Source organism: Hylaeus anthracinus, unplaced genomic scaffold, assembly GCF_026225885.1.
Source record: "Hylaeus anthracinus isolate JK02 unplaced genomic scaffold, UHH_iyHylAnth1.0_haploid 12001, whole genome shotgun sequence".
Classification (NCBI taxonomy): Eukaryota; Metazoa; Arthropoda; class Insecta; order Hymenoptera; family Colletidae; genus Hylaeus; species Hylaeus anthracinus.
In genome coordinates, this window is record NW_026534348.1 from 11,226,436 (window position 1) to 11,239,331 (window position 12,896).

At 37.4% G+C, this 12,896-nt stretch overlaps 1 protein-coding gene across 1 annotated transcript in view; it reads right to left on the reverse strand.

Annotated features, from left to right (window-relative positions):
- Nucleotides 1-8,748: 8,748 nt before the first annotated feature.
- Nucleotides 8,749-12,896, reverse strand: part of LOC128891015 (dual specificity protein phosphatase 15) — an 11,612-nt gene continuing 7,464 nt past the window's right edge. Inside the window, exons 6-8 of the mRNA XM_054150139.1 lie at nucleotides 10,978-11,156; nucleotides 10,601-10,795; nucleotides 8,749-9,507 (exon numbers count right to left, since the gene is read on the reverse strand). Coding sequence (XP_054006114.1) covers nucleotides 9,270-9,507; nucleotides 10,601-10,795; nucleotides 10,978-11,156 — 612 coding nt within the window. The 3' untranslated portion in view covers nucleotides 8,749-9,269. The remainder of the gene's footprint in view (nucleotides 9,508-10,600; nucleotides 10,796-10,977; nucleotides 11,157-12,896) is intronic.

Here is a 12,896-nt window from a genome sequence, read left to right on the forward strand (position 1 = left end):
AAAACTGTTTCGTAGTTCACCTATTCTTCGTTACTCTTCGTTGGTGGCGCTAGTTTAGCTCCTGCGCAGCCTTAATTTGAAATGTTCCAAAATTAGTTCCTCCTTTTGACCGCGAGATGGCGATACCAATTCTTTGTCCATTAACGGCGGCCTTTCTGAATGCACCCTTTATATTGAATATTGTAAATTTAGAAACTTCCACGTTCAAAAGCTACTGGTATCACTCCATCCAATAATAATCGTTATTACTAAACATGTAATGTAAGAGGCCTCCCTTTTTTAACAAATTTTAACACATACAAGTTGTATACTTTAACTTGGCATCTAGAATACCACTGTTTCTTTCAAAGTTACCAGGAAAAAGAAGATATCAGGAAAATTTCTGATAATATTAGGAAATTAACACATGTGTTTTTGAAACGAATTGCCTTGGACTTCTTAGTATTATATTTCCGAAAGAAACGGAGATAATTTAGAAACTCACGTCGAAAGAAAACGTTTTATATGAACGAACTAACTTTTATTACTCCTCGCTCAGAAAGAAAACATTGCAAACTTGTTTTACGAAGCGCCAGAAATTTTATTAAATTGTTACAGATATATACCAAAATTTTCCCAGTTATATTTCGTAAATCATTAGTGACGTGTTACATGTTTTCAACAGTCCTTAATATCTATTGAAAGCCCTTGAATTTTTCAATATATTTAAAGAAACGGTCGAACGAAAATGTGATTAAATTGCATTTAAAGACATGACATCGTTTCCACAAACAGAAAAGTGCTCAGAACGAACTTGATACAGTTTCACTGGAATTGCGAATCGTTGGATGTTACATAGTTCGTGAAAATATAATTACATCGATTAATTAGCAAAATCACGTCAATGTGTAATAAGTTGAAACTTAGGAAGATAACTTTTGATGCTCGGGCATGTCGCTAATGGAACGTTTCAACAATACAAAGAATTTAATTTTCGTTTGAGATCTGCTTTAAATGTTTCAATGAATATCAGATACAATCCAATTATTCACATCGTGTAGGTACTTTTCGTTTGTTCCCGTGTTTAATGTTTCATAGAAAAGAACTGAACGATGCAGACTTTCTGGATTAATTTTACACTAATTTTCATTCCAGGGAGAAAAAATAATTACGAAACAGCGTCTTGATTTCGAGAGTAACCCTATTAAGCGTAAATCGAATCACTGCTTGATTTAGAAGACGGTTTCCTGTTACTTTTCTCTGTGTGTGTGTGTGTGTGTGTGTGTGTGTGTGTGTTTTTCTTCCATTTTTATGTATTTTATTTTCGCAGTCACAACCCAAAGTAGTGTAGCTCAAGCATTCAATAGAAAATATAAAACATTTTACGAATACGTCGAAACCTTAATCGCCAGCTATAATTATTTTCAACCTTCATCGTCGCGACGTAAAATGTAGTATGTACGACAAATGTGATGCACATTCAGGTTTAAACAAAGATAGAAATTGTTATCACTTGTTTCACATGAACTAATCGTACGGTTCCCTTTTTTTTCTTCACAGCAAATTGTATGTCGTAGATCCACGCTATACATGTCACAAACCTTAATGGTGAAGTATACGTATACAGTGAGTAAATTTAATATTCGGGTAAATCGCAATTTTTACTTCGTTGTAAGTAACTAAGGTATGCATTATATTAAAACGTTGACGTCTAGTTGACAAAAGTATAAAATTTGATTATTTAATTCACAATGTTTCTTATAAAATGATTCTCAAAGAAACCAATGTTTCATTGTTTTGGTAAATGAACACTATTTTGATATCTATTCTTTCAGAAATAATTTCTTTTTAGACATCGAAGCACATTGCAGATAATTTAAAAAAAAAAATGTTCTAGTACAATATTACCTCGTTCTTTTTTTAATCGTTCTTTCGGTTTTCAAACAAAGTAGAAATTGTTAAAGTTACTCACTGTACATAAATGTCGTTAAGAAATGATTTCTTAAGCATTATTCTCGTAATTTTTGTGCCATTTCCTAGCTACAAGAATTTTCGTACGCTTAAAATTAATTCACGCGTTAAATGGTCGATACAACATTGCACGGTTCGCGCGAAATTCTAAGATGAAGAAACATAATCCAAGATTGCTTGTGATTCGTAGAGTATACCTTTCTACATGATGCAATTTTCGTCGTATTTAAATGGTCATGCGTCCTATGTGTATCTGTGTGTACTTAAATATATATACATATATTTATATACATATCCATATATATGTATATATATGTATATATATTATATATATTATATATGTATATGTATATATATAATGCATATATATTATATATATATTATATATGTATATGTATATATATAATGCATATATATTGTATATATATATGTATATATATTATATATATATTATATATGTATATGTATATATATAATGCATATATATTGTATATATATATATTTAATTGATACAACAGCGATATGTCGATATCGAGCAAAACCTTGAAAACAATAAGTTTATAAAAAATATTTTATGAATTTTTAACATTATCACCGCTGTATTCTCTTGAACTGATCAAAAACGATAACTAGACCCACCGATACCGATCAAATTAACCATCGAACTTTGAACCTTTACTTCGTTCTTCTTAAATTTGTTTAAACGTGTCCCGCATATTTTTTTTTAACTCTTATAAAACCGAACAACACTTGCCCGTTAAGAGCTTGCTTTTGCTTTATAAGAGTATTTTTATCTACATAACATCTTTTATTTAAAAAAATCGAGTAGCCCCCTTTTTCCCCTATAACAGCAACAAATTTTGTGCTATTAAACCGTAGGAAAAATGAAGTCGATGCCTTCATCAGTTTCTCGCAACACCTATTTATATTTAACAACAGAAAACAGAAACAAAATGAAGAATTCGATTTCAATTGGATCAATACGATCGGTTCGATCGGACCGATGATCGGACTATTCGAGAGAATGCAGTGTCGCGTCGAGAAAGTGACTTTAACGATAAATCCTGGAACAGGCAAACCGTTTAAGAACACCTTCCGAATCGAGCGACGCTAAACAATCGAATTGAAACATGCGCCTCCATCGTACTCTTTAACAGCGCGCTTTTAACGTCTACCCGCTAATTGATTCTTCACTTTTTTTTTTTTTTACGCTATGATAAATCGAACGATTTCTAGAAAAATAAATGATTCTATCACGCGAATCGATTAAATATACGCATTTGACGACGCGGAGTGATGATATAGTGACACGCTCGCAAACGCTTATATGCTTCACGCTCGTCGGTGAATCGTACATCGGTGCACGAAATAATTTTAACAACTTTCTCTACTTAACGTACGACGTGGTCGCATAATAATCACCATTGCCAACAAGTTATAAAATCGTCTGAAATCCCCATTTGTAACAACGTATGCCTACCGAGTGTGTATGCATACAAGGCGGCCGATAACGAGCGCGTGTCGTGCACGTCGTAAAGGGACTGATATCGCTTGAAAACGGACATCTGGATTTTTTTTTTTTTTCATACAATTAGTTTCCATTTATACGTTTATAAGGGTGCGACACGGGTGCGTTTAAGAGTCGTAACCTTTTTATTAACACACATCACAACATTATTAAACCGGTGCAGGCCCGATATAAGGCCCGGAACACGCTGCAGTTTTACTATGCACTTCCGAGGGAAGTCTACTATTCGAACGTGTGCTTTTTTGGCTGAAACCAAGTGCGAACGAGGGCGACGAGTACGAATGAGTTCTGAAATGTTGGACGTCCTGTCGTTCTAATAAAATATAGCTTCTTAACGTTTAAAATTTCGGTATACATTTTGGTTTGGTCTCTGTAACTTGGACCTCTTTATTATTAATTTACCTTTGCAGATTGTAAAGAACTCGGCTCGAGGCTACTTGGTACCTGTAATTTCAATTCATACACTGTACTGGCGATATCGGTTGAACTGTTCACGAATTTATTTAATGCCTCCATTAGTAACACTTTCGTTGCGGATTAATTGAAAATATATGAATGTTTTTATTATTGTTGTTGTTTTTGATTATTTTTCAGTTTCCATTTTTTTTTTTTGTTCACCAATCATATTATATATAAAATAAGTTACCACAAATATATGTTTTTCAAAATGATCACATTAGAACGTTCGTAAGAAATTTTTCATTAAAAAAAAATATCATAATTGCAGCTCTCAGCTAACGGCCACTTATTTTCGTCCGCAGCGAAAGTGGTAAAATGGTCAATTCCATCTTGTACCCGTTTAGATTTACATGCTTTTTGGCACTACTAATGTTAACTGAGGTATTAGTGAATGCATATCAAATATTCAAGTTTAGGTATCAATATCTGTGATTCGTTAGTGGTTCCTTTATATGTTTCACATTAACGTTGAAATCTATGTACGAAAGTAATCGAATCTACAAATATTCTCTTTCTCAAATATCAAAAATAAATATTATTTGACGAAACAATTAATCACAGTATGCCACTTAACCCTTTCGGTACGGAGGAGCCGGCCGCGGTTATACGAAAACGTGTTTTGCGGCATTCAGAGAAATCTAGAGCGTGATTGGCACTAAACTTTTGTAGTTTCGTAATGCATAGTATAGAACACTGGTTTCCAAGCTTTTTTGTCCAACCACCACCTTTCCAGAAAAAATATTATCTTAGCCCCCCCCCCTCCCACTCCTCTGGAAAGTAATTTTTCTTTAATTTCAATAGCAATTAATGCGTAGGAAATATATATGAATTAATGTTTCCATCTTTTTCGTGAAATGTAGTATAGAAAGGTGTAAATTTGAAACATTGAACTTCGAAATGATGAAACTATTTCTTGAACTCGGAATAGAATGTAATACAAAAAACAGTTAAAACATTCGAAACCATCTTAATGAGAAGGATGAAACTGGTGTGCTGGTAACAATTTAGTAATCCTCCGTTCTATTTTCGTCAGCGGCAATCTTAAATCACCGCGATTTACTTTTTGCAATTGGTTTCTTTTTTTTTTTTTTTGTTAATAAATTGGTTACCTCACTGAATCCACGTTCCATTAAATATGACAAAGGAAATGCAATTAAGAACTTTTGAATTACAGCCTACATTGGTCGTCAGTGCCCCCCTGAATCGCTGCAGCACCCACTTTGGGAATCACTGGCATAGAAAGTAGTCATACTCGTTTCATGGATGGCGTCTATAGGCGGCAATAGTACCGAAAGGGTTAACGAGTAGACATTTCTTATCAAACTTCCTGCTTAAAATCCTGAAAATCTGAATCGAGTTACGAGAGACCTGACTACGTTATCTCCCCTCTGCGATCGATCATCAACAGTGCCAGTAGTCGATACGATTGCACTTCAACCTCCATAAAAGTTACCAGGCGTTGTTAGCCAACATTCCAGAACTTCTTCATCTCCGAGTCTCCCTTCGTAACGATGGGAACCCCTCGTTAATATCATACGTTTAATACATTTATGTCAATTACATAGTATCGTCTAACTACAATGTATCGCTTTAAAAATCGTGTCTGAAGTCAGAAATCGCCAGAGAGGTCCCGTGTTCAGTCCCGCCATCGCTCCAACGTGCACGAAACGCGTTTATTAACTGGCACGCCTCGAGTATATGTATATGTTCGTGTATATATATGCTTTCCTTTGGATTAACAACTTGCGCTAAACGGCGTGGTTTTGCTACAAATCCAACAATTGCAATGGACGGTTTGCGAACAAACTCAATGGAACGATTCAAGGAACAACGGCTCGCGTTCTTCTCGTTCATCCCTTATCCCTCGAGTGCTTGAGCGCCTCTTCGGCGAGATACCAGATCTCCCATACTCGATTTCGAGCTTTAGCGATGATTGTTTTTTTCTCCACTTTCTCGGCGAAAGCTAGCTGCGATTGCGCGAATTGCTTTTCTAGAGACCATGAACACAATCGACGCGTTCCAATGAAGATTAGATGAAAAATGATGCGGGACGATTCAAGCTGTTCCGAGGAAGGCTCAGGGTGGACTTCAGACACCTCCACGAGCTTTTACAAACCTCTATGATTAACACTTTACCTATCGCAGGCTTTTTAATTCCGGGGTCTCCTATCGTCAAATTATGGTACTCGGTTTGAAGAAGGCTTTTCATAAATTTTGTTAATAATTTAAAGCAAGGCTAGTTTAACACTTTATCCACCGGGCTATTTAGAAACAATCTTTAATCCGAAAATGAATTTTCTATAGTAGCATATGCCAATCTAGGCTGACAATAATTCCTCCATACTGTTACTGGATACATTGAAAGCCAAGTCTGTTTCCAAACACTGATCATTGTTAAGTAGACAAGCATCAACACAGTAAATAAATTCGAATAGCTAAATACTGCAATTAAAAAGCCTATAAATAGGTTCCCGGTAAATAAAATGTTAACATTGACCAGCTTCTAAATTTCAACCAAAAGTTATAGAATTTTATGAACAATTTTAGGTACGTCGGTAGGTAAAGTATTATAAATGCTTCTGTTTACGATATTTTTGATATCAAGAGCAATATTACTTAGCGTTTCATCATGGGTCTGCCAGTTGGATTCTGCCTTAGACACGATTAATTAATAGCTTGGACAGACTCTGTCTAAACGATAGTTTATTAAACTAGTTTCTAACACATTCTGGGAGCAATTAATAGCATCAAATCTAAAGCAGAATCTAATAGAATCTAATAGAATCTAATAGCCTTCCTTATGAGTCAAACTATACAGGTCTTCATATAAAAAATCACGAAATCAATATTCTCAATATTCCACACAATTTTCTTATTTTTTTATAAAGCTGAGGTTCCAAGTGTGAGGCCCAGACCAACCCCGAGGGCTCCCTGCCAGAGATGGGACGAAATCCTTCAACAATAAAACACTTAAAGTTCTATTTCTGCATCCTGTAATTCAAATTTTCAAATGGGACCAACACTTGTCGCCCTTTATTTCCCATTCTAATCTTTTATCTTAACACATCCGTACTCAGTGTGTCAATGATGTCTTTATATCCTCTTTATCTTCGTAATTTTTATCTGATGAATTTCGTCTATCTCTGGATCGTGCTCTCAATAACGTAAACAGTGCGTCAGTGTTGAAAATCGCACGCGATTATCGTTAATTCGCGAACAATGAAATTCGAAAGAAACGAGGAATGTCATTGCGAACGTAACGATCGATTCAACGTGAATTCGACGATTTCTCTGAGCGTCTAACAGCGAATTTCCTACGTTCCATGAGACAATAATATTACATTGGAAAAGTAGCCGAGAGTTCTCTACCAGTAAAGTATTATTACGGTGAATCCGTTTGGACAATTCGATATTTACAATATCAGCTAACTTGTTATCCATCGCGGCTCCGTCTTCGTCGTAAACAACAACTTTCATTATGCGCGTTTCTTCTTTTTTTTCTTTTTTTTAAAAATGCTAATTAACAAGAGGTCTTTACGAGGAGGGTACGATTGCGTCCACGTGTGTGCGCGCAATCGTACGCAAGATTGTCGGTGATTGCTGTATCACGCGCATAGTTCGAAATCACACACAGGGATGGGCACATTTCAGTGATCTTTTTGTAATCGAAATACATCTGCATCCGTTTATGCGCAAATATTCACTTGTATTTTGCGTCCATTTATGCTGTCGAATATTTAATTATCTACCCACTTCTACTCGCTGCGTCGTCGAATACCGAATTTCTGGTGTAATGGGAATTATCACTATTTTCTTTACGGTATAATAAAAAATAGTTCATCGAAGGATCATCGTGATTTACAATACAGTGCGAAGACTGGTTTAACAGTTACACGCTATAATAAAACAAGCTGAAGTAAAATTTATGATATGTTTGCAGATACTAACCCTCAAATGCCCTAAGATTTAAATTTGATACCGGACTTTTAAATCGAATTGTACACTTGCAACTGGCTTGTTTTTAATATTTGGCTGTATATATGTTACCATTACATAATGTTCTGCTGAACAAAAGTTAACAAAATAAACGTCAGCTGTCAAAATTGTTCAAATAATAAATATTAATGGTTAAGTTTCAAATAGAAGTTCTTTGAATACATAAATCACCTCCATAGAATAATCAACAAATGAAAGGATATCAGTCTCCTACATACTACATGAGAAGTTGGCGAGTCTGACTAATAACGGGCATAATCTACTAGATTAGAATTCTATACAATTAAGCCGATCGTACCCATATTAGTTAGACCCACTAACAAACTACATACATACGCTGGCTGTTCATTCGGTATTCGAGGATGAAGACGAATAAAAGTACTCTATACTTTCACAACCACCAGACACAGCATTGGAATACTTTTTCAAACACATTTAAATAAACGTGCTTCGTTGCCCAACAACATGAAAACAAGAATAGATAATGATGATCATGTGATCATAATTATCCACTCTATTCTTCCAAAATCCACGTTGCCCATCCACGGTCGTTCGCGTCGATGCAAGTTTCTTCGGGGGGAGGAACTCTTCCGACGATCACTCTTCGAGCACCAATGAAAAATTACTCCTCTCGTTCGCTCTCGCCATAGTATAACATCTTTGTGGCGTGCATCGTTTGGTTGCTTAACGAAAAAACAAAGAGAATGACACCGCGCCTGCAATCGATACGAGCGTTCAAACGAGAACAGCAATTCCCAAGCTCGAGCGTCCCAAAATTTTTCTAGCGAAAGTAGAAACAACCATCGAAGCCGTTTTCTCTTTGCTAACGATCACATGGAGACTCACGTCGACTAGGTCACAATTTCCCAGCCAAGGAATCCACCGAAGCTTTTAATAAACCTCAACAGCTCTCGGGAACCGAGCTCCGTTTACGATTCGAACGAGGAAACTCGAGCGCGACTTCGTTATCGTACAACGTTCCTTTTTTTTTTCTTCTTCTCTCTCTGCTTCTCGACAGACTCTTCAAGCTTCCTACCGCTTTGCACGTCGATGCAAAACTGCGTTAGCGATGAAATGGCAAGCTGGCGTATATACTCGTTGCAGTTGAAGCTGTTTGAAGTATCCGGGTACGTTAAGCCTTTTAGTGTCCTTTCGGGAAAGCGTTTCAACGTTTACGCCGTTTCGGCGAGCATCGTCTTCCAGGGGGCCGATTATGGCATTTTATGGGGGACACGGTCATCCGACGTTCGCGGATGGCCGACGCCTGTCTTCGCCGAGTGAATCGATTCCGTAATTACTCGGGCAGAGTCGAGAACGAAGCGAAGTTCCGGAGATGCTACGTCGTCGAGGAGGAGGTTTCAGGGGAGACTGGCAATTGGGGTGTCTGTCGAGTGGAGGATCGTCTTGGCCAACGCTGAGGAGAAACTGGCGGCGTTGGTCTCGGCGTGTTGGGAGCGGAACCGGCGGTCAACCTCCAATTACTGCCCGACATGCCTGATCTGCCTAGCGTTTGCAGACTCGTGCTGCTACTACTACAGGCCACTGCTCCTGATAGGTCCACCCTCGACACCGCCCTGGAAGGAACGACATCGAAGAATTGATGAATCAGGGTCCTGTGAGCAGTGACAGTCTAAATTATGAGATCGGTGTACTTTGGATTGAGGAAGCTGGTATCCTATATCAAAGGACAACGGATGAAGAGGCTTCTGTGTAACACGATGGGTACTATTGTAGGATTTTATTTGACGGATGAGGATACAATGGCGAAAGCTCAGTGTCCCTGACTCTTGGACCTCAGCGTTCAGATGATAATGATAAGGATACAATGGTGTAAGGTCAATGTCCCTGAGCTAGGAATCCCAGTGTTTCTCTAATAATATCGTAGAATTATAGTAATATTATAGACTCGGTGGAAAAACCCACGAGTCATCAGGCCCAGCAACGCGAGGCCCCTTGAAAACAGGAGGTGCGAACGAACGAAGGCTGACATGATCATATTTGGTAATAGATCCGGCCGAAAACAGTTTGCGTGGTGGGAAAATGCGAGTCGTTAATAAGGGATGTTTCGACGGAAAGATCATGCTATTAAGTTGACGAGTCGAGGGCGAGTCGTGATGAAGAACACTTTAGTTGTTTAGTCGAATAGTTGTATTATTACCGAATAGCTTAACCTATCTAGTTCATAGGTTTCTGTATTTTTGTTAATATACAGTGGCGTGCAAAAGATCCCGGCCAGATGGTTTTTGCGATTTTTCTTCCAAAAGAAAAGTGTTAAGACATTTATACAAAAAGACTATTATACAAAATCATCCTATAATATTCAAGCGATAGATAAGCAAACGTAACTCAATGTTATACTTTAATTTCAAAGTAGAGGAGAGTGTTGTACTTAGAGCACGATGTACCTAGGAACACTTTTAATTTTCCTGTTAATACTCTCATCTATGTAGCAGCGATTATTAAGATTTTCATCAACAATTCGCTTTTGTTTTCTAATATTATTTTGTTCTGTAGAATTCGGCAAATGCATAGACATATAAAAATGTATTTTATTTTCATGTCTGTAGGCAAATGTTGTGGTTGCCATATTAGGTTAAAGTTTGGCAAGCTTGGTCTCGAAAAATGTTCTCTGGTACAGTACTCTCCCCTACACATTTCCCAGCTCACCTGGAAGGTGGTGCCGACCCAGTGTAATAGTGGAGCCCAGCAGGACCACTTCTAGGTCTCGCCGACAGGACACTGGTGGACCTGTGCATGGCTGGCGACGGTGGTGCAGACGGTAGCAACCTAGGTGTCTGAGGAGGCGTTCTTCCTGTGTTCAGGCTGCTGGTGCTGCCCGTGGACGCCTTTCTTCGTGGGCTCCTATAGACAGAAAAAAATGAAACGTAACGAGTAATCATTTTCATTTTCTTCTGTCTATGCGACACCATCCTACGTTATCGAGCTGGGGAAGAAAGATAAACGAGAGCAATCGTGACGGACGTTGCGGTCTATAGACACGAGCGGTCTGGAACCTGACACTGTTGTACGAAAAAGTAACGAACCTTTTGGAAGGTTGCCTGCATAGCCCAGTCGGACAAGGACGGCCCATGGCACATTTCCCTTCGCACACTTCCCGAGCCAATGCCATGGTTTCGTAATTTCTTAAAGTAGTACGACACATCTCCGCATCGGACTCCGCTAGTGCCAAGGTTGGAAATCGTTCCTTCAACCTGCGTCGCTCCTACGTCAATCAGAATCGATTCTCGTGTCAAGTTCCTTAATTAAGCACGCTCGTTTGGACGTATACTTTACATATAGGGGTTCCCAAAAGGGCCTTCAGGATTTTTTCGATCAAGTACGAATGGTAAGGAACATTTCAAATTTTTGTGTTTTAAATGGAAGTACGCGTGATTGCAATTAAACGTGATAGACGTCATTTAAATATTCTGTTGGTCAACAAGAAAATTTTACGGTCCCTTTCGAGAAACACCTTATTTATTTCCGCATTTCATATTTTTCGTCTCTTTCAATCTAAACTATTATTTAACGATCTTGTACACTTTTCAAATTTTTGTTTGATTATATCTTTGCGCATCTCTATAACAAGCTTAAATAGGAGCGTACCCTTTTTAACCGACTTCGAAAAGGAGGAGGTTACTCAATTCGACATATATATTTTTCTTTTTTTTTTCAAAGTCGGTTATATCTTTTTTTGTATGATAAAAATTATTTTTTTCATACAATTTATTTGAATGAAATTTATTTGGTGAAACGAAAGCAAAGTTATATTTACCCTCTTGCGATAAATGGAACTTCAGTTAGAGCCTTTTTATTTTTAAGCTGTCCAATATATAAAATTCTCGTCTCGTTTCCGAAGAAAACAAACAATGACGCAAGAAAAATATAATCTTGCAGTCGTTCAATCAACATAAATAAATGTCTATATTATCTACACCTTCCTAAGTGAAAACTATTCTCCTAGATATTCTTTTAGACCTCTTTAAATTTGAGCAGACTTCAGAAAATATTATTATGGATAGAATTCTGTTGACTTTGTCCATACGGTGTCCTAACATGTGGGTCATACTTCGGCGATCAATCGAGGACACAAAAACAAAGTAAAAAGTTCGTACAAACACGTGGCCTATTCGATCTTCCCCAGTTATGGCCATTTTTATACCCCAATGATATACAGTTGTTTACCTTCACTGGAGGCGTTGAAAATGGCCACCTCTGGCCCCAATATAGGCCTGTGATTGTTCTGTCTCAGAATTTCTCAATATTTCAAATGTCTCAGGCATCTTATCGGATTCGTAACTGACCTTCCCGCATACGTCAACGATATATTTTAACACCGGCACCCGACGATGAATTAAGAAATCTTTTCAAGCGGTTCCAAAAATAAAAATTCAGCGAATTTCAATCTAGGAGGCAAGCAGGTCAAAGTTCAAGAACTGTCTGGCTGAAATGGGACGGTGAACCACGTAATACATAAACATTGAATAAACCTTCGCCCTGAAAAATTACTCAGGAACTTTACATAAAATCGACCTGTTCATTTTTTATTAAGGTAAATGGGGGAATCGTTGAACATTTAGCAGAATTGATTGATACTAGTACAGTTTTTGCAACTAATAATCGTCAAAGTAGAAAAATTGCGATGAGCCGAGAACAGGGTCAAATGTAACACGTGTTTACGTGAACGTCATTTATGTTTTTCTGTCCTCGATCGACTGGAGAATAGAATAGATCCTGTATAATGGGAAATCGATCGTTTAACGTATGTTAGTTTTGGAAGTCCAAAGGATAGTCATTAGTCGAGCCTCGGAATTTTAGATATTGACCTTTTTTAACCTTGCTTGGAACTCCTTTGTTGATTTTATTTTTTTAATTTAACACAGGAAACTTGCTTGTATCGCATCCAAGAAAATTAATAGCACAGGTTAACTAAAAATATGGTTGCAAGTTTATTTTGTACAAA